Here is a 21,354-nt window from a genome sequence, read left to right on the forward strand (position 1 = left end):
GACCTCCAGTCTCAGATTAATGCATTTCCTCCAGTGAATTATCAAGAAATCAAATTAATTGTATTCTCACTTTCGATACCCCATCTCGCCAACCACAGTCTCACAACGAGCCAGGCTGTTCAAAATCCTGACATGCTGCCATAACTCCAGCCGAGTTCCTGACTTTACAACCTCCTATCATCACTCCTAATCTCTTCGCCTTTGGCCCAACGTCCATTACTTTCTCTCTTGTGCCTCTGTAAAATACTGAATTGTTTACATTAAAAAGATACATAAATGCAAGTTGTTGTTACTCCTGCAGTCACACTCTTAAGCCATATTCTCTGAAAGTTTAATCCCAATTTGGCAAAGATTCAGTAAACTTAGCAATAATTGACATGGAGTACGCAGGAAATGTGTCTTATCTGTATGCAAGTAGCCAACAAGGAATTCAGCACTACAGATCTGAATTGTCATTCAATCATCATTTCTTTTAAAGCAAAAAGTATGAAGAAGAAGAAGAAGCATTGAAATTCTTTTTCAAAAAGGTGACTACAAGACAGAGCATCTAATGAAAGAAGTTTAGTTTCTGTTCCCTATCAACAGTTTCTGATTCAAATCCAAGTATCAGCCTAGCACAGCTGGGCAGCATTCTCACCTCCGAGTCGGAAGCTCGTTGATTCAAACTTTACTCCAGGGACTTGTGGATTTATAAATTGAGAATTCAGTATATGCAATATCCTGTGGGCAACAGTAGCCAGCTCTGTTGTTGTTGTTATGTTATGTTTGTGGCTACAATTCAAATGATTAGGATTATTATAGATTTGAAAGTCATTTTTCTTTGAATGAAGACAGAGAAGTAGCTTGCGTCTCATAAAAGTCCCAAAATGCAATAACTTATTTTCTTTTCCAATTACTGCCAGCAACACAGCTGATATTTTGAGCATAGCAAGATAACTCAAATATTGAGGAATGACCAATCCATCCTTTTTAGGGAGTTGTTCATTGTTGGATAAATGGCAAGCGGATCTATCCATTGAAGAAGTTCAATCTAAATCGCTGGAACTGAGTATAATGGGTCATCCATAGGATGGCTTTTTGAAAAGCGCAAGACTCCCTCGGTACTGCACAGAAGTGTCAGCTGAGATTATTTCTTAAAGGCTTGGAGTGGGGCTTGAACCCTAAACCTTTTCATTTAGCGGCAAGAGTGCTAACCAGCTGGGATGATGGGCTTATCTTATGAAGAATGGTTGAACATGTTGGGCCTTTCCCCACTGGAGTTTAGAAGAATGAGAGGTGAGGGGACTTGATAGGGTAGGTACTGGGAGAATGTTCCTCTTGTGGGGGAGACTAGAACTATGGGAGACAATAAGAGGTCTCCCTTTTAGGAGAGAGAAGAGGAGAATTTTTTTCTTGCAGAGGGTTGTTAGTCTGTGGAATTTTCTTCCCCAGAAAACAGTGGAAGCTGGGTCATTGAATTTATTCAAGGCTGAATTAGATAAATTTTTTGGTAGACAAGGGAGTCAAGGGTGGCAGGCCGGAAAGTGGAGTCAAGACCACAACCAAATCAGCCATGATCTTATTAATTGACAGAGCAGACTCAAAGGGTTGAATGGCCTACTCCTGCTCCTAAATCCTATGACCCTAATCAAACTAAGATGATACATGGGTTAGTCTTTTAGAAGCCATTAACATGGGTAAAATAGGCAACAGGAACCAAAACACAAAGCATCACCAAATTCTGCATGACATGGTGAAGCAGGACTCTTCAAGAGAAAAACTGTATTGTTAAGGGCAATGAGCTTGAGCAGTGCTCCAGTGGATCCTCAATATAGAAATAAATCTATACCACCCAGTTAGAGGGCCACAGGGATGGTCAGTAGAGAATGGAAAAAAAATGCACTGATGCTCTTCTGAGATTGTTATCAAGACAGACTATTCAACCAGAATTGGGAGCTTCGCTCTACATATGCTATCTGCTACCTGATGCTTAATGTCAACAGGGGAGTTCTATTATCAAGCACAGAGCTCTTTTACATTAATTAAAGATGATGAAGTTTGTACAGCAAACCCCCCTAACTATATTGTTCCAAGCAACAGAATGCAAGCTGGCAGTCAGAGGGACAACGTGATCTGGGATCCTCCAAGATAGACATGGGAAATTTGTAAAGCAGGCACTGTTGAAAAATAGCTGTTGGCCAATTCAGGTAGATTTTTCCCATTAAGAATGGAAGAGGAGGAGGGGTACTCTGATAATAAAGGATGATATAAAGAACATGAGTGAGAAAGCATCTTGATTTAGAAAATACGAAAGTAGAATCAGTATAGGTAGAGATTGGGAATAACAAGGGTCAGAAAACGCAGGTGGGAATAGTTTATAGGGCCCTTAACAGTAATTATACTATCGGACAGGGCAGAGAAAATATTGGAGCTTGTAACAAAGGCAATATAATAGTTGTGGGGGACTTTAATCTTCATGTAGACTGGATCAGTCAAATTGGCAAAGGTGGTCTGGAAGATGGGTTTGTAGAATGCTTCTATGACAGTTTCCTGGAGGAATATGTTGTGGAACCAACCAGAGGTAGGGATTTTACAACTAGTATTGTGCAAGGAGGCAGGGTTAATTAATAATGCCAAAGTAAAAGATCCACAGGGAAATAGCAATCATAATACAACTGAATTCCACATTGAAAACAATATACTCCAACCACAGACAAGGATCTTAAAACTTAAACAAAACCAATTACATAGAAATGAGGAGAGAGCTAGCTAAAGTTGACTGGGTAAATAGGCTAAAAGATATGGCAGTAAGCAAAAAGTGGGAAACATTTAAAGAAACTATTCAAAATGATCGATAAAAATACATTCCACTGAAAAATAAAAACTCAGCAAGACTGATCCATCTGTGGCTTACTAAAGAGGTTTAGGATAGTATTAGATTAAAAGAAGAGGCTTATAATGCTGCAAATAATGGTAGTGTGTCTGAGGATATGGAGCATTTTAGAAACCAACAAAGGACCACCAAAAACTTGATAAAAAGGGAAAAAATGGAATATGACAGTAAACTAGCCAGGAATATAAAAAATTAAGAGCTTTTACAAGTATATAAAAAGAGAGTAAAGTAAAGTAGAAGCAGGTACTGGAGAAATTATCACGGGGCTGAGACATTGAACAAATATTTTAATGTCTTCTACTGTGAAGATAGACATGAGTTACATACCAGAAATAGGGGTAACCTAGGGGATGATAAGAGTGAGGAAATTAAGGTAATTAATATCAGCAGAGAAAAAGTGCTGGAGAAACTCAAGGGACTAAATTCTGACAAATCCCCAGGACCTGATGGCCTACATCCTCAGTTTCTAAAAGAGGTAGCTGAAGAGATAGTGGATGTGCTGGCTATGATTTTCCAAAATTCCCTATATTCTAGAACAGGCCCCAGCAGATTGGAAACTATCAAATGTAACACCGCTATTCAAGAAAGCCGGGAGAGAGAAAACAGGGAACAGGCCAGTTTGACTAAGTCATCAGGAAAATGCTGGAATCTATTATTAAGAAAGTCTTAACAATGCACTTGCAAAATCATAATATGACCAGAACAAGTCAACATGGTTTTACAAAAGGGAAATTATGTTTGACAAACTCAGTGGAGTTTTGAGGTTGTAACTAGTAGGGTAGATAAAGGAGAACCAGAAGGTGTAGTATATTTGGATTTCCAAAAGGCATTCGATAAGGTGCCACACAAAAGGTTAATACGTAAGATAAGGGCTCTTGGAGTTGAGGGTGACATATTAGCATGGACAGAGGAATGATTAACGAACAGGAAGCAGAGAGTAGGGATAAATGGGGCATTTTCAAGTTGGAAGGCTATGACTAGTGGAGTGCTACAAGGATCAATGCTGGGTCTCAGCTATTTACAATCTATATTAGTGACTTAGACGAAGAGACAGAGTAATGTATCTAAGTTTGCTGACGATACAAAGCTAGATGGGTATGCAAGCTGTAAGGACACAAAAAGGCTGCAAAGAGATATCGACAGGTTAAGTGAGTTGGCAACAAGGTGGCAGATGGAGTCTAATGTGGGGAAGTGAGAGATTATTCACAAAAGCACAATTTTTTTAAAATTGTGTGAAACTTGTAAATGTTGATGTTCAAGGAGACTTGGGTGTCCTCGTGCAAGGAACGCAAAAAAGTTAGCATGCAGATATACCAAGCAATTAGGAAAGCAAACAGCATGTTGGCCTTTATTGCAAGGGGATTGGAGTACAGGAATAAAGACGACTTGCTACAATTGTACGGAGCTTTGTTAAGGCCACCCCTGGATTAGAGTGTGCTATTTTGATCTTCAGACTTAATGAAGGATATACTTGCATTGGAGGCAGTACAGTGAGGGTTCACTAGGTTGGTCTGTGGGATGAGAGGGTTGTCCCATGATGAGAGGCTCGGTAAATTGGCTCCATATTCTCAACAGTTTAGAAGAATGAGAAATGATCTCATTAAAATATTCAAGATTATGAAGGGGCTTGACGGGGTAGATACTGGGGCGTTGTTTCCCCGGCTAGGGATCCAGAACAAGGGGGCACAGTTTCAGGATAAGGGGCTGATCATTCAGGACTGAGATGAGGAGAAATTTCTTCACTCAAAGGTTCTGAATCTTTGGAATTCTCTACCCCAGAGGGTTGTGGATGCACCACTATTGAATATATTTAAGGCTGAGATAGACAGATTTTTGATCTCTCAGGGAATCAAAGGATATGATGACCAGGCGGGAAAGTGGAGTTTAAGACAAGATCAGCCATGATTATATTGAATGGCAGAGGAGGCTCGATGGGCAGTATTGCAGGTATTATCCTTCTTATATTCATAGGTGCCCAGTCTTAGGTCATTTATACTTGTTACACCAACAAATTTTAACAATGTTTTACTATGTTAAATGATGGAAAATCAGATCCACTCTTACCTGGAGGGTAAATTAAACTAAAATATATGTAAAGGAGACTGTACTTACCTGGTTCTAAATAACTGCTCTCATCTTCTGAAATACTGAGGTCAATACTGGTAGATAGCACAGCAACAAATCCTTCTTTAAACTCCTCAAAATTTACCTGAAAATTTCAATAGCACCAGTTACTTTTTGGAAGAAAATAAGGGGAATGAACTACTGACGTCACCCACACACACACACACACCCACCCACCCCCACACACACACACCCACCCACCCACACCCACGTGATCACATTCTCTCTATATCTGTATGTATCAGACCAGCGATTTACAGAATGGCACTGAGCACATAATCACAAGTGGAGGCATTACCACAAGTGATATATGTTCTGTACATCAACACTGACCAATATATATCTTGTTTCCACAAGTTTGGAATTTTAAACATGAAACTTTTTACACAGTTTACATTTTTCTGAAAACTTCACACAACAGGATCCCTTCTCTTTCCTCCCAGCCACCGCAACAGCATGTCTCTGGACCAAACTTAGTTGGTCTTTCTTCACCCTCTACAGGTGCTCCCTCTCCACTACCACAACCAGAGATCTCCCATCTCAGCCCTCAACAGGATCAGCCTCTCTCTGCCGAGTCCCTGAATAATGCAAATTAGAAAAATTTCTTTCAGAAAATAACATTTTGGTATACAGTATATGAACCAGAGAGGAAATTAGGAGTTTTTTTTTTAATGATCTTGATTAGACTGGCTGAAAGGATGGTGGAGAGCATAATGAATAGTAACTTGGAATGAAACAAAATTGAATGCGTAATTGAAAACTGACAAGGAATAGGAAGGTAGATCTTCAGTACTCTAGGATTATATGACTCTATATCCATGAGTGTACCCTCAACACCCCTCCTCTCCAACCATAGGCACAGGGCACCTCCATTCTAAAAATACATATTTCAAAGTTGGATTCATGCACGCAAAGCATAAAGGTCTTATCACCACCTGGAGGAACAGGCTGTGACATATGTATGTATTTAAATACAGTGAAATGCTTACCCTGCCATGATGGTTGCTGCCCAAAAGCGTCTGCAGTAGAAGAGGGATCTGAGCCTCCAGATGAAGCTTTTGGCACAGCTCAGTCAGCTCCTCCCTGTCCAGGTATCCAGTCCCTGTAGTGTCGCAGCTGTCAAAAACATCCTTAAGCTGTAACACGTACTTGTTGTGTTCTGCTTCTTCCATCCCATAGCACCATCCAGCTGCAGAGGAGAATAAAGAATTGACCAGAGTTCAAAAGAAAAGCGTCGGAATTATCTTCCACTGGGCGGGGGGGGAATCGAAAAACAAGAGATATATTTAAATAAATACATTGCTTTTTTTTAAAAAACAGTAGAAACAACAAATGGAATTATGCAGTTTCCCAAACTGGGGGAAGATGAGGTTATCAGGCAGGACAGGAAATTCTTTGGATCTGCACGTTTCCACTGCACTACCACTGAAGGAGAAGCAAGTCCGAAAAACTTTCCAGCCTACCACTTCCGATGATATGATTAAGCTTCAGATTAAGACCTACAAGTGCAAAGTAACAGAAGAAAACAGCAATCGTGACAAACATACTGAAGCAGTTGCTTCTGCGCAAACATTGATTGTGCAAAAACAGTGTTTCTTAAAATGGGGCTGCACACGGGATAGGAATTCCCAAAGTGGGAGGGGTGCTTTTCCAAAAAAGCCTTTGGGAATCTCTTGATACAGATGCTATTTCATAATACACAACTTATTGAAAGATGGCATTGTGATGAGATGGCACTGTGATTCCCTTTCTGGTCCAATGAAAGTAGACAAGAGTGAAACCCATCCCAATTCCTGCAGGGAGGAAAATAATTTGTTTTTTTTTTAATTAAAGAGAAAACATACACAATAAACAACTAGCTTCCCATCATGGCTCAGTGGCTGGATGCACCCACAGATAGACACAGAGCTATATAATACAAGGCCCAAGTATCAATCCCTTCGCCGGCAAGTTAACCCACTCCCGGGTCAGTGCCAAAACATTAAAAGAAAGCAAATCATTGCATTTGTATAGCACCTTTCATTGGCATAAATTTTAGGTAATTAGCAAAACAGCAATAACAACTTGCATTTGTATATCACCTTTACCATAATATAAAGCTCTAAAACACTTCAGAGGAGAGTAATAAAATAATATTTGACACCAACCTACAGGAGGCGATATTACCATAGGTGACCAGAAGCTTGCTTACAGACATAGGTTTTAAGGGATATCTTAAAGGAGGAAAGTGAGATGCAGAGGTTTAGGGTGGGAATTCCAATGCTTAGGGCCTCAACAGCTGAAGGCAGAGTCACCATTGGTGGAGCAAATAAAATTGAGGATGCTCAAGAGGCCATCCAAATATGCATACACACACATGCATGTATAAGATTCACAAAAACCAGGAGGATCCTAGATTCCATCCTTAGTCTATGCTGAAATTGCCTTGTTAAGTGAGGTCACGAGTGATACAATTGTCTTCAGGTTGCAGGAGGGGAAAGAAAGTACACTCACTTCTGTTCACTGCCAGTGATTCACCATCCCTTTGCTGAAACTGTACAGACAGTAAAGGGCAGGATCAGGCTTCTTTGCAACAACCCAACACTCACTGCATACACTCAGTTGCAAACAACCACTCAGATCAAGTATGAGCGAGCTACTAGTGCCTGAGAAGCAGTGAATGGGAGAAAACTGGGATGAAACTATTTTTAATTTAAATGACAGAAAGTTTTAAGGAGAGCTCAGACATTACATTTTAGAATAATGTATCTCAAAGGAAAACAAAACTGGCTTATACACGTTAATTAAATAAATTCTAACTCAGTTGTCTCATACACAAATTGTTTTTGGCCGCTGAAGCAATTTTCTCATCAATGGACAATTATTCCCTCTTCGTATTAGGCCAATTAATTTACCCTAACAGCATTTATCTGATAGCAGTAACAAATGGCCAGAACATGTAAATATCCAGGAAGCTGGCAAGCAAGAGGGGTAACTCTAAATTAGTGTTCAAATAAAGTATAATGGAAAAGATAGCCAGCCAGGAAAAGACCGAATACAAGGTCCTTTTTTGAGAAAAATACGGAGAAAAAAATAATAATTTACATAGCATCTCTTCAAAGCAGCATCAGGCAGACTTCATCAGTTCCTATGTACAGACAGCACTGTCAGCCATTACCTCTGTTGCCACATGGGTTTTCTCATTGATAGCATTGCCACACCAAGTATGGCTCATGCAGGTAGTGACCCGTGGGGCAGGCTGCAAATGGGAAGTCTATGTAGTCTATTTACAGAATCACAGAATCTCACAGTGCAGAAGAGGCCCTTCGGCCCATCGAGTCTGCACCGACACGTGAGAAACACCTGACCTACCTAACTAATCTCATTTAGTACTGCTTTGATGTGGCTCTAAACTGACCACCATAGATATACATGGTCTACAGTTTGCAGATGTCAGCAGCGTCGTTGCCCACTCTGCACCAGATTTGCAAGTCACTCTCAATCTCTTCAATTCTACACACAAGAAACTCTGCCTGACCTTGAATGTTGCCAAAACAAAACTCATATCAACCAACATCTGGTCAGCCAAATATTCCACCTCCCATATATGTTGAAGATGACATTTGAAATATGTTGAATACTTTCTATATCTCAGCAGCCACCTCTCTCAAAAGGCCACCATTGATGATGAGATCCAACACTGCGCCAGCTCAGCCTTCTACAAACTACAGAAGCAAGTGTTTGATAACAAAGACCTCTGCGAATCAAAAAAAGTCCTAGTGTACAAAGCAGTTGTCGTCACCATGCTCCTGTACTGCAGTAAGGCCTGGATTGTGTATCAGCAACACAAGAGCGTTCAGCAAATTCCATCAGCAATGCCTCTACCACATTCTCCGGATCCAATAAGAAGAGCATCAGACAAAAGTTAGTGTCTTTCTTGAAGTTAGGTACTCAAGAATTCAGGAAAAACGCCTGCAAAATCAACTTTGATGGACTGGTCACTGAGTCCAGATGACCAAAAACTATCTCCCCCACCAAATCCTGTTCTCTCAACTCTCAAATGGCTAACGTTCCAGGGCGGGCAAAGAAAACACTTCAAAGGCAATCTGAAGCTCTCCTTGAAGCACGGCAGCATCAACATTAATGACTGGCAGCGGCTTGCTACTAATTATTCAGGATAGTGATAATTTACCCATCAAGCTGCATCATGTCCCAATGCCTTAATGACGAGGCAGAGTGGTGGCAGAGAAAGAAAGAAAAGGAAGCAAATTCTGCACTCCGGATCCTACTACCTCGTGAGACACCCTGCCCCATGCACCCAAGGATCTGTGGGTTGAGAATTGGTCTGTTCTGTCACATGAAGACCCATGGCAGAAACATGCAACCCTAAGTATACATCATCCTCAAATTACAGGACCGCCATTGACAACAACGCAAACTAATTCATAGCCCTACATTTCCATGAGTACAAATCCTTTAGTCATTTTTAAAGTGTCAAGCTGTGGCCCAGCAGTAGCACTCTTACCTGAGTCATGAGGTAGTAGGTTTAAAATCTAGGCTGACACAGCAGTTCAGTATTGAGGGAGTGGTGCATTGTTTCAGATGATATTAAACCAGTCTGCTGCCTCAGGTAGGCAAAAGATTCCACAGTGCTTTTCGAAGAAGAGCAAGTCAGAGGCTAGGAACCGTGTGACGAATAACCCACCGCCTGACTCCTCAAAGCCTGTCTACTGTCTACAAGGCACAAATCAGGAGTGTGATGGAATACTCCCCACTTGCCTGGATGAGTGCAGCCCCCACAACACTAAAGAAGCCTGACACCATCCTGGACAAAGCAACCCCCCCCCGCTTGATTGGCGCCACATCCACAAACATTCACTCCCTCCACCACTGACGCACAGTAGCAGCAGTGTGTACCATCTACAAGATGCACTGCAGAAATTCACCAAGGCTCCTTCGACAGCACCTTCCAAACCCATGACCACTACCATCTAGAAGGACAAGGGCAACAGATAGATGGGAACACCACCACCTGGAAGTTCCCCTCCTAGTCACTCACCATCCTGACTTGAAAACATATCGCTGTTCCTTCACTGTCACTGGGTCAAAATCCTGGAACTCCCTTCCTAACAGCACTGTGGGTGTACCTACACCACATGTACTGCAGCGGTTCAAGACGGCAGCTCACCACCACCTTCTTAAGGGCAATTAGGGATGGGTAATAAATGCTGGCCCAGACAGCGAAGCCCACATCCCATGAATGATTAATTTTTTTTAAAAAGTGTTTCACCTCATGCCCTGACTAAAATTTCTCTCTCAACCAATATCAGTTTAAAAAGAAAAGATTATCCGGACATTTAATTAACTACTGCTTGTGGGGCAAATTGGCGGCTGCACTTCCTACTTGAAAACAGTGACTACGCTTCATTGACTGTAAAGCACTCGGATGTCCTGAAGTCATAAAAGATTCTAAATAAAGGCAAGCTTTTCTTTTTTCTAGCATTAGCTAATGCTTCTTTGAAATGCGCTTTCTGCTGTCATTTCACAGGAACTCACAACTCAGTTTTCAATTTGTCACTTCAGCATACAACTTGTGTCAAGCAATTTTCTTACTCTTTGCTTGTGTGTCAAGTGACTTTCATGCTTCTCAAAACCTCTACAAAACCTCCTACACTACTTCTGGCCAAGAGGACTGTTCATATTTTTGCCTTGGCAAGTATCAGAAAACTATTTGGCCACGCATGTCCAGCAAGATAAGCCCAATCCCATCTTCAACGAACATTCACATACTCACGTCAAACAGTGGGTAATAATTGTGAGCAGGAGCTCTAGTTCCGTTTGCTCCTCTGTAATACCCCTGAGCTCAATCGTTACAACCTCCAGCTAAGGTCAGAATTAAGCACAAACAAAAGACAACAAAAAACAACAACTTGCATTTATATTGTACTTTTCACATATTAAAACATCCCAAGAATCTTCACAAGAACGTAATCAGACAAAAATTGAACACCAAGTTAGAGAATACATTAGTACAGGCAAAACCTTGGTCAAAGATTTAAGTTTTAAGGAGCACCTTAAAGGAGGTGGTTAGGCAGAAAGGTTTAGGGAGCGAATACCAGAACTTAGGACCGAGGCCACCCTGTGGGGATACGCAGGAGAAATTGTCTAGTGGTGGATTTAAGGCCCAATGCAAACATTTACCCAATTTTTTTCCTCATTTTTTTGTTAGTTCATTAATTTTTCAATGCATGTGTGTATAAAGATCTGAAAATTTAGAATACTTCCTGTGGACGTTTGGTGTGTCAGTTGCATTTTTCTCAAATACAAGGGCATGTAGCATAGCACAGGAATGGGCTGGTGGATTTGACCCAGGAAGGCAGGTTTCTGTGCCATTTGGTCACCAGTGATCCCCCAGCCGTCGATGTGAGCTTCCTAGCACAGATCAGAGGTCTCCACAGAGGACCTGTCCACTTCCAAACTACTTGGAGCTGGCAGGGTCACCTGAAGCATTGTATCACTTGGGCAGAGGAGACCTTTCCCCAAACTTACCTAGCCTTTTGCCTAGAGAAGCAAGACAACACACTGACTGTTAGTAGTTGCCTGAGAGCATGGGACGCCTGGCTGGAAATGGACTTCTGTGGTCTGGCGGAGTAAGTGGGACAACTGCTCCAGTCCACTGATCTTAATCCGCCAATCATGAGCTCCAGGAAACCCCATGTCTCTGGGCTAGCTCCTCTGGGGAAGGATGAGAATGTTGGTCACCCTATGGAGAGTCTCTGCACCTAGAAAGAAGCTTGGTTCTTCCAGGGTCCCGCACAAAAGCACTAGACACAGCCAGCAAGGCTGGCTGTTTCTCAGACCATATGGTGCGGGCTGGGAGACTGCTGAAAAATTCACCAATTTAGGTTAGAAATTCAGAGTTTTTATACTTCTGCTTCTTAAAAGAAGTTGAACTCTCAATATCATAGAATCAGAAAATCTGCACATCCTTACTAGTCCATTAATGAAATATATCATTTACATTTCATATAAATGTTTGCCTGATGGTGCCAATAATTAAAGGAGCATTGACTTGATGGAAAAGGTTCAATTGATTTGTGTACAGAAAGAACAAAAAAGTCTGAATAGCCAGTTTAAACAGAAGTTTGCATTCATATAACACCTTTAACATTAAAAAAGTCCCAAAAAAACTTCACAACTAGAAGTTGGAAGCAAAAGACATGTGTGTCATCGAGGGAGAGATTGGCAATGGATGATCAAATAGATGGGTTTTGAGAAGACTTTTACAGGAGTAGAGACTGGTGGACATGAGAAGGAGGTTAGGCAGAGAGTGGAGCTAATGCCAAAAAAGAAAGCACTGCTGGTGAAGTTAAGGGAAGAAGTTGTTATTAAAAAATAATAGAATCAGAGGACGAAGAGTACCGTGGGAGGGAATACAAGACTTGGAAGACGTTGTAGAGATAGGGTTCAGCAAGGCCATGAAAGAATTTTACAGAAATTAGTAATTTAAATTTAAAATGTTGGGCAACAAGGACTTGTTAGGCAAATTATGGGTGAATGGGGCTTAGTGCAGAACAGGATCCAGGTTGCTGTTATTTGGACAAGTGGCATTTTTTTGGAGGATGGGAGGGCATTGAAATAATCAAGGCTATGGATAACAAAGAATGGATAAAACTTTCAGTGGCAGACTGGCAGCAATGCTGCACAGCTGAAAATGAAAATAGGTGGTGTTGGTGATAGTTAGGTTCTGAGGTTTAAAATTCAGCTCGGTATCAAATAGAATGGTAAGGATTCACATAGTTTACTTTAGTCTGAGTGGCTGGAAAGGGGGCCGAAATCAGTAGTGGAGAAGCACGGGCTAATAAGGGATACCAGCAGGGAATTGTTCAAGGCAAGTCATGTCTGACTAACTTGACTGAATTCTTTGATGAAATAGCAATGAGGATTGATGAAAGTAGTGCTATAGATGTTGTGCAAGTGGGGCTAGAAACATGTCTCAGGTGGTAGCACAAAACACACGGTACCAAAGAGGCATACATTCTATGCAGCCCTCGATATTTAATTCCGTTGACTGCAATGCAACTGAATATCAGGTGCTGCGCATAGTGGGCTGCTGACCCAATCTGACCCTGCCTGTTTTGTGCCACCTCACACGTCTCTATTCCACAGACTTTCAAAGTACATTTAATAAAAGTAATACATAACAGACTTATTCAGAAAATAGAAGTGCTCAGGGTTAAAGGGATCGTTATAACTTTGGTACAAAATTGGCTAAGAAGCAGAAGCCACAGAGTAGTGGTGAACAGGTGTTTTTCTGACTCAAGTCAAGGATGCTTTGGGCCCCCCCAGGGCTTGATATTACAATCATTGCTTTTTTTGTTATATATAAATAGCAAGGACTTTAGTATGGTCGTCTTCTGTATTGTATGATCATAAAGGAGCAGAGTTTATAGCTGCCATTTTCATCTTTATCTATTTTTACAGCATGGTGTTTAGTGACAGCTGACATTGAGAGAATATTCCCATAGTCAGATCATTGACAACAATTCATAAAACTGCGACTGAATGAAGTGAAGAGGGAGGATACTTGGGGGTGGATAATTGACAGTGACAAAGGGCTAACCAAAGGTTAGTTCACCCAACGGTACAACGCACAAAATGTGTCATTATGCTTCAGCAACCAATTTATTGGACAACTTATGACTCAAACCATCACCTAACACACCATTATGGGGTAGAAACTCACCCTGCACAAATAGAACTGAATAACAGTCACTGCGTGTAATCAGCGGCACATCTGATACCAACCATTTCACGCCCCAGCCCAAGACAAATTTCTACCCTAAAGCACCTATGCTCAAACCAAAAACCTCATCCATCACATTAATGGCAATTTAGTACCACTAAGCTATTGGTTTAGTTGCATGCCTGTATTATAATTTGTACATTTTGTTCAAGACTTAGGCATTAAGGTTGTTAAAATATTAAATGTGTATGCTGGGAAGGGTACACAGGCAAATGGTAGATCTAGAGGGGAGCGTGCAATTAAGTAAAGCTCAAGAACCACTGACCTAGACAGCTGAAGGCACAGTCACCAATTGTGGGGTGAATGAAGTGGAGTCTGCACAAGAGGCCAGCATTGGAGAGTGGTAGGGCTGGAGGGGAGGTTACAGATATAGGGAGTGGCAAGGCTATGGAGGAATTTGAACACAAGAATGAGAATTTTAATACAACTTGGATCAGCTCACTAAACACAGGTATTGTCTCAACTTTCCTGGTGTACAACTGCTGCCAATACTGTAGTACCATTTTAGTTGTAAGCTACATTATAACTCTCCAAAATCAATACAAAAATTGAATATTTCATCAGCTGCATTTCAAGTGGCTTTCAATTTGGTTCTTTAGCTATTAGATGACTAATATTACGGTAAACTATTACAGTGCGTGTCCATTCATCCAAAGTATCAGAAGCCTTTGTTAAAACTTTGACAAATAGACATTTAATTTAAAAATCAATCAAATCCTAATGTTCAAAAGTTTACAGGTATTCAGATATGTGTTAGAAGTCCTAAAGTATTTTGAGACGTGGGTAAAGATTCTCTGTTATTCTCTAGAATTTATTATTTTTCTTGCTCGACATTTCATTCTCTGAAAAAAAAATCATACATTTCTCCAAGACTCTAAATTACTTTAACGCCAGAGGCATAATTGGGGAAAGAAAATTAAAGAGGCTAAGAAAAAATGATGCACAAATGTTTCTTAACCTAACCTTAGATCATAATAAATTATTTGTATTGTCCTAGTCAGTGGCTGTATACAGTGAACACAAAAGGGGGAACATAAATCAAGCTAAAACATAAAGCTGATTCCATAATCTGCAGGAAAAGCAATCTTGGTATCAGAATACTTTTAAAGATAGTTGGAAGAATGCCCATTGTTCCATGACTAAATTGCTCGCTAAAGAAATTACAGAAATAAAAACATTCCTTTGAAATGTGTGGTGTTTTGCCAGCATGTCAGTACAGCGACAAGTATGGTCATGTATAGTGCTATGAGAATTCTTTTACAAACTTTGGCAAATGGATTATTTGACATTAACATTTTTTAACATTACATTTTGCACTCGAATGTGTAGCCAGAAACATAAAAACAGTTAGTAAGAGTTTCCACAGGTATTTGAAAAGGTGAAAAAAAGTAAAGTGAGCATTGGTCCTCTAGAGAGTGAGTCTGGGAATTAGTAATGGAAAAATGGCAGACAGACTGAATGGATATTTTGCGTCTGTCTTCACTGAAGAGGATACAAATAACATCCCAGAAATAAATGTGATTCAGGAGGTGAAAGGGAGAGGGGAACTTAAAACAATCACAGAAAGAGTACTGAGAAAATTATTACAACTAAAGGCTGACAAGTCCCCAGGTCCTGATGGACTTCATCCTAGGCTCTTAAAGGAAGTGGCTACTGAGACAGATGCATTCGTTTTAATTTTCCAAAACTCACTAGATTCTGCAACGGTCCCACAAGATTGGAAAATAGCAAATGTGATTCCTCTGTTTAAGAAAGAAGGGAGACAGAAAGCAGGAAACTACAGGCCAGTTAGCTTAACGTCTGTCATTGGGAAAATGTTAGAATTTATTATTAAGGGGGTCATAGCAGGGCACTTAAAAAATCTCAATGCAATCAGGCAGAGACAACATGATTGTGAAAGGGAAATCACGTTTGACTAATTTATTGGAGCTCTTTGAGGAAGCAACAAACAACGTGGATACAGTGGAACCTGTGGATCTGCTGTTCTTAGACTTCCAGAAGGCATTTGACAAACTGCCAAATCAAAAGGTTACTACACAAAATAAGAGCTCATGGTGTAGGGGGTAACATATTAGCATGGACAGAGGATTTGTTAGCTAACAGGAAACAGAGAGTAGTCATAAATGATAAAAACAAAAAGCTAAAAGCTACTGCGGATGCTGCAAATCCAAAACAAAAACAGAATTACCTGGAAAAACTCAGCAGGTCTGGCAGCATCGGTGGAGAAGAAATCAGTTAACGTTTCGGGTCTTCATGACCCTTCGGCAGAACTGAGTATAGTTAGGAGAAAAGTGAAATATAAGCTGGTCTAAGGTGGGGGGGCGGAGGGAGAGAGAAGTTGAGGGTGTGGTGATTGTGGAGATAAGCAAGCAGTGATAGGAGCAGATAATCAAAAGATGTCACAGACAAAAGGATCAAAGAGGTGTTGAAGGTGGTGATATTGTCTGAGAAAAGTGCTAATCAAGTGTCTTCCATTCTTAATTAGCACTTTTCTCAGACAATATCACCACCTTCAACACCTCTTTGATCCTTTTGTCTGTGACATCTTTTGATTATCTGCTCCTATCAATGCTTGCTTATCTCCACAATCACCACACCCTCAACTTCTCTCTCCCCCTGCCCCCCCCCACCTTAGACCAGCTTATATTTCACTTTTCTCCTAACTATACTCAGTTCTGCCGAAGGGTCATGAAGACCCGAAACGTTAACTGATTTCTTCTCCACCGATGCTGCCAGACCTGCTGAGTTTTTCCAGGTAATTCTGTTTTTGTTTTGTAGTCATAAATGAGTCATTTTCAGGTTGGCAAGATGTGACGAGTGGAGTGCCACAGGGATCTGTACTGGGGCCTCAATTATTTACAATTTATATCAATGACTTGGATGAAGGGACTGAATGTATTGTTGCTAATTTTGCTGATGACACAAAGATAGATAGGAAAGTAAGTTATGAAGAGGACATAAGGAGCCTGCAAAGGGATATAAATAGCTAAGTGAGCGGGCAAAAATTTGGCAGATGGAGTATAATGTGGAAAATGTGAACTTGTTCACTTTGGCAAAAATAGAAAAGCAGTATATTACTTAAGAAGGATTGCAGATTGAGGTGCAGAGGGATCTGGGTGTCCTGGTATATGAATCACAAAAAGTTAGTATTACGTACAGCAAGTGATTAGGAAGGCAAATAGAAAGTTGTCATTTATTGCAAGGGGAATGAAGTATAGTGATAAGGATGTTTTGCTACAGTTGTACAGGGTGTTGGCAAGACCACATCTGGAGTGTGTGTACAGTTTTGGTCTCCTCGTGTAAGAAAGGATATAAATGCATTATAAGCAGTTCAGAGAAAAGTTCACTCAACTGATACCTGGAATGGGGGTTTATCTTATGAAGAAATGCTGCACAGGCTAAGCCGTGTCCACTGGAGTTCAGAAGAATGAGGAGCGATCTTATTAAAACAAATAAGACCCTGAGGTAGCTTGACAGGGTGGATGCTGAAAGGATGTTTCCCCTTGTGGGAGAGACTAGAACTTGGTGGCAGAGTTTAAAAATAAGGGGTCTCCCATTTAAGACTGCGATGAGGAGAATTTTTCTCTCTGAGTGGTTAGTCTTTGGAACCTTCTTCCCCAGAGAACAGTAGAGACAGGGTCATTTAATATTTTTAAGGCAGAGGTAGGTAGGTTCTTGACTAACAAGGGAGTCAAAGGATATCAGGGATGTGGCAGGAATGTGGAGTTCAGGCCACAGTCAGATCAGCCAGTATCTTATTGAATGGCAGAGCAAGCTCGAAGGACCAAATGGCGTACTCCTGCTTCTGATTCATATGGTTGTATGCTCCCTCCAAGCCACACACATCCTGACTTGGAGCTATATGGTCCCTGGGTCAAAATCCTGGAACTCCCTTCCGAGCAGCGCTGTGGGCGTTCCTACAGCACATGGACTGCAGCAACTCAAGGTAATAAATGCTGGTCCAGCCAGCGACCCCCGCATCCCATGAACGAATAAAAAAAGGTGTGTGCTGAGAATTGCTTAATTCCTAAAATGAAATTCTTTATGGGATTTTAGTGCATTTTCTCCTTGGTTTTTAATTCCAAAAGATTGCAGTGTTTATCAAAGACCCTGTGCCGTTTCAACGCAAGAATTATAAAGGATCATTTATTCCCATTGCATGAATTTGTCAAACTCAAGTTATACTGCAGGCAGATGCAGTTATACTGCCACTGTTATATAAATACTTCACAGGTTTTTTGGGTGTCACATCCAGACAAAAGTGGCACTATAATCCAGGAGACTAGGGGAGAACACGTAAAACAAAAAGAAACCCTTCCATGGAAGGTCATCTCACTCCAATTAGAACTGGCATCGAGTGCGGTATAACTCCAGCCTGGAAGGCAATAGGGGTACTGCATTACTTTTTGTTTTAGAGAAGAGGGAGCTCGAATCCATTGTGATATTTGACCATAGGATCAGTAATTGTGGAAAAACTAAGCCTCAAGTATTAATTTTTTTGAAAAATCTGACAGACAGAACTTCAAATTTAAGGAATAATGGCAACTCGCCCAGCAAAATACAGAGCTTAATTTAGGAACGCGTTACAGCGCATCTATGGTCTGCCCCTTTCTGGATTCCTGTTGGGCTGGAGGAAGCCCAAGTGCTTTGAAGTGTTGCACACAAAGGTAAATTGATCTTTTTTTTTTGCTTGGATAATAGGACATTTCATTGCCCACCATTAAAGACCCAAAAGAAAATTGGAAATTGGTGAGTTTTAATGATCGTTAAATGTAGCACCCGAAAAGTTAACATTCTTTAACAAAAAATCAAGCAAAGTAAAGGTTTTCAAGGACATACCCGGCGACCAGGAAAAAAAGCTTCCTTAAAGTCCCTTTCGGACAGTGTGGGAGGGACAGACAACGCTTCACCATGGGAACCGAATCGACTCGCTTAGCGGTAAATATAATATAAAGCTCATATTATAAAAGTTATTCGTGTTTTTAAGGTGCAAACTGCAGCAGAGTGAGAAAAATAAAAAGTGGATTTAAAAAAAAAAATTCTTACCGCTTTTTTCCCCCTGTTCTCACTTCACGTTATCTTCTTCCCCAAAACCCTCTCTCATCCCCTTCGTAATAAGAAGCAATGAAGTTCATGGTTCCATTGTAGCCTGTGTATTGAGTCTGGGGAGGTATCGCAGTGAAGCCGGCGAGCTGATACTCCGCCGCTTTGTTACAATGTAGCGGGCAGGCGAGTGTCGCTCACCATTCAATCAAACCGAGGTTCTCACCTCTGAACTCCATCAACCACAAGCCAGCCTCCCCTCTCCCACCTCCCGCCCAATACAGGAACGAGGCAAAAGCTCTACAATCCCAGCCTCCTGAAACTCCCCTTTCCTGATTGCAACCCCTGCTGGCTTGGAGGAACCTGCCTTACGAAATTTTAAAATACGAATCTCCCGTCTCCAGAGAGATCCACTTCGGGACCCCTTGGAAGTCCTGACGCGCTGAAGTTTGAACTTCCTCTGGGCAATTCCCCTGCTCCCAGGGATCCCCCCAAAAAAGTCTCCACCTCTGAGTTGGACAGTTCTGGGTCTTAGCTGAATAGTTACCCAGAAAAGTCTTATTCCAGCTACCTGGAACAACTGAATCCAACTGCCAGCACCGCCCCCCCTCTCCCTCTCCCTCTCCTCCTCTCCCTCTCCCTCTCCTCTCTTCTCCTCTGGACCTCTCCAACAACCCCACCCCAACTGTGCCTGATCCGACCTGCCTAGCCCCCACCACCTGACTCCCCCACTGACCCCTGATCTGACCACCACCCTGCCTAGCTGCCACCCTACCCACCGACCACCCCACCCAGTTGCCACAATACTCCACCTCCATTCTACCCACTTTTCTCACCCACCCTTATCCACTTACACACCTGCACGTTCATCCATACGCTTGTTTACTAACACACTGAGAAGCTTTGGAACATGTAAACTCTTATCAGAATATGGCAGCTAGTGCCGTAAAAAGGAGCAAATTCTCTCCACAGTTCCCTCTGAGGATTCCTGTGCTGTGAGTTTTGCAGGATCCTCCATTGGAAGATTGCCCAGAAAAATCAGAGGAAAGTGAGTGGGTAGTTTTTTTATCTGATCAAGGTTGGAAACAGGAGTTCCATCCCTGACCGGAAGATCTGGGCCGTTATGTATTAGACTAGGGGACTGGTTAGCTCAAGTCGCTAGATAGCTATCGCGTGGTTCAGAATAACATCAACAGTGCAGGTTTGATTACCATTCCGGTTGAGGTAAACTTGGAACGTACCCCCTGGCCCTGCCCTATATAGTGGAAGGCAATGGCAAACCACCACTGACGAAAGAAAACAGCTCAGGATGAAGCATCAGCAGACAATGAGCCAATGACCTGTCTTTGAGCAAAGCATACATAAAATAGAAAAGAGGTGAAATATAAGCTGGTTTAAGGGGGCGGGGGCGGGGGGGGGGGGCGGTGAGACAAGTAGAGCTGGATGACATCTTTTGGCTGTCTCCACCTATCACTGGCCCTCTATCCAGCTCTACTTGTCCCACCCACCCCCCTTAAACCAGCTTATAGTTCACCTCTTTTCTATTTTTCCTCAGTTCTTTTGAAGAGTCATACGAACTCGAAACATTAACTGTGTTCCTCTCCGCAGATGCTGTCAGACCTGCTGAGTTTTTCCAGATATTTTTATTTTTGTTTTGGATTTCCAGCATCCGCAGTTTTTTGCTTTTATCTTAGTGTTTAATTGACTGCCACTTCTCTTCAAGGAATGCCTACCTTGAAGAAGTATTACTCTTCTCTCCGACAGGATTTCTATCTCTCTCTTTTGCCTTGTTCACCTTCATTGCTTTCCATTTCTCTCCTGGTGTTTGACAAGGTGTTTACTAAAACTCGCTTTCTACCCTTAATGTCACCTATTAGCACATTCCTTAGATAATATCACCACCTTCAACACCTCTTTGTCCTTTTGTCTATGACATCTTTTGGTTATCTCCACCTATCACTGGCCCTTTATCCAGCTCTACTTGTCCCACCCACCCCTCCCCCTTAAACCAACTTATATTTCACCTCTTTTCTATTTTTCCTTAGTTCTGTTGAAGAGTCATACGGACTCGAAATATTAACTGTGTTCCTCTCCACAGATGCTGTCAGACCTGCTGAGTTTTTCCAGGTATTTTTATTTTGTTCCAGAGAATCGAACCCTGACAGCTGAAAGCATGGCTGCCAATAGTGGGCAAAGGGAGGGAGAGATTCACAAAAGGTCAGAGTCAGAGGGTGAGAGTTTGAGCATGGTTTTATGTGCTGCAGGAATTTCCAATAATGGGAGGGGTGAGGCCATGGAAGGATTTAAATACAAAGATAATCAATTTTAATTTTAAGCCTCGGAGATAGGGAGGCAATGAGATCAAAGAAGATAAAGGGTTTTGGGCAAGCAAGACTTGGCATCTGTTTGCAGAACTTTAAACAAGTTGGAGTTTATGGAAGGTGGACAACATGTGATGAGCATGGAAACCACTTGAACTGTCAAATTTGGAAGTGACAAAGGCATGAAAGAGGGTTTCAGCAGCAGATGG

The 21,354-nt window shown here is 41.6% G+C and overlaps 1 protein-coding gene across 1 annotated transcript in view; it reads right to left on the minus strand.

The window, feature by feature from the left end:
* Positions 1 to 19,168, minus strand: part of ninl (ninein-like) — a 111,917-nt gene extending 92,749 nt beyond the window's left edge. The window contains exons 1-3 of the mRNA XM_078556642.1: positions 18,828 to 19,168; positions 5,986 to 6,185; positions 4,985 to 5,081 (exon numbers count right to left, since the gene is read on the minus strand). Coding sequence (XP_078412768.1) covers positions 4,985 to 5,081; positions 5,986 to 6,168 — 280 coding nt within the window. The 5' untranslated portion in view covers positions 6,169 to 6,185; positions 18,828 to 19,168. The remainder of the gene's footprint in view (positions 1 to 4,984; positions 5,082 to 5,985; positions 6,186 to 18,827) is intronic.
* Positions 19,169 to 21,354: the final 2,186 nt, after the last annotated feature.

This window comes from Cetorhinus maximus, chromosome 14 (assembly GCF_964194155.1).
Source record: "Cetorhinus maximus chromosome 14, sCetMax3.hap1.1, whole genome shotgun sequence".
NCBI lineage: Eukaryota > Metazoa > Chordata > Chondrichthyes > Lamniformes > Cetorhinidae > Cetorhinus > Cetorhinus maximus.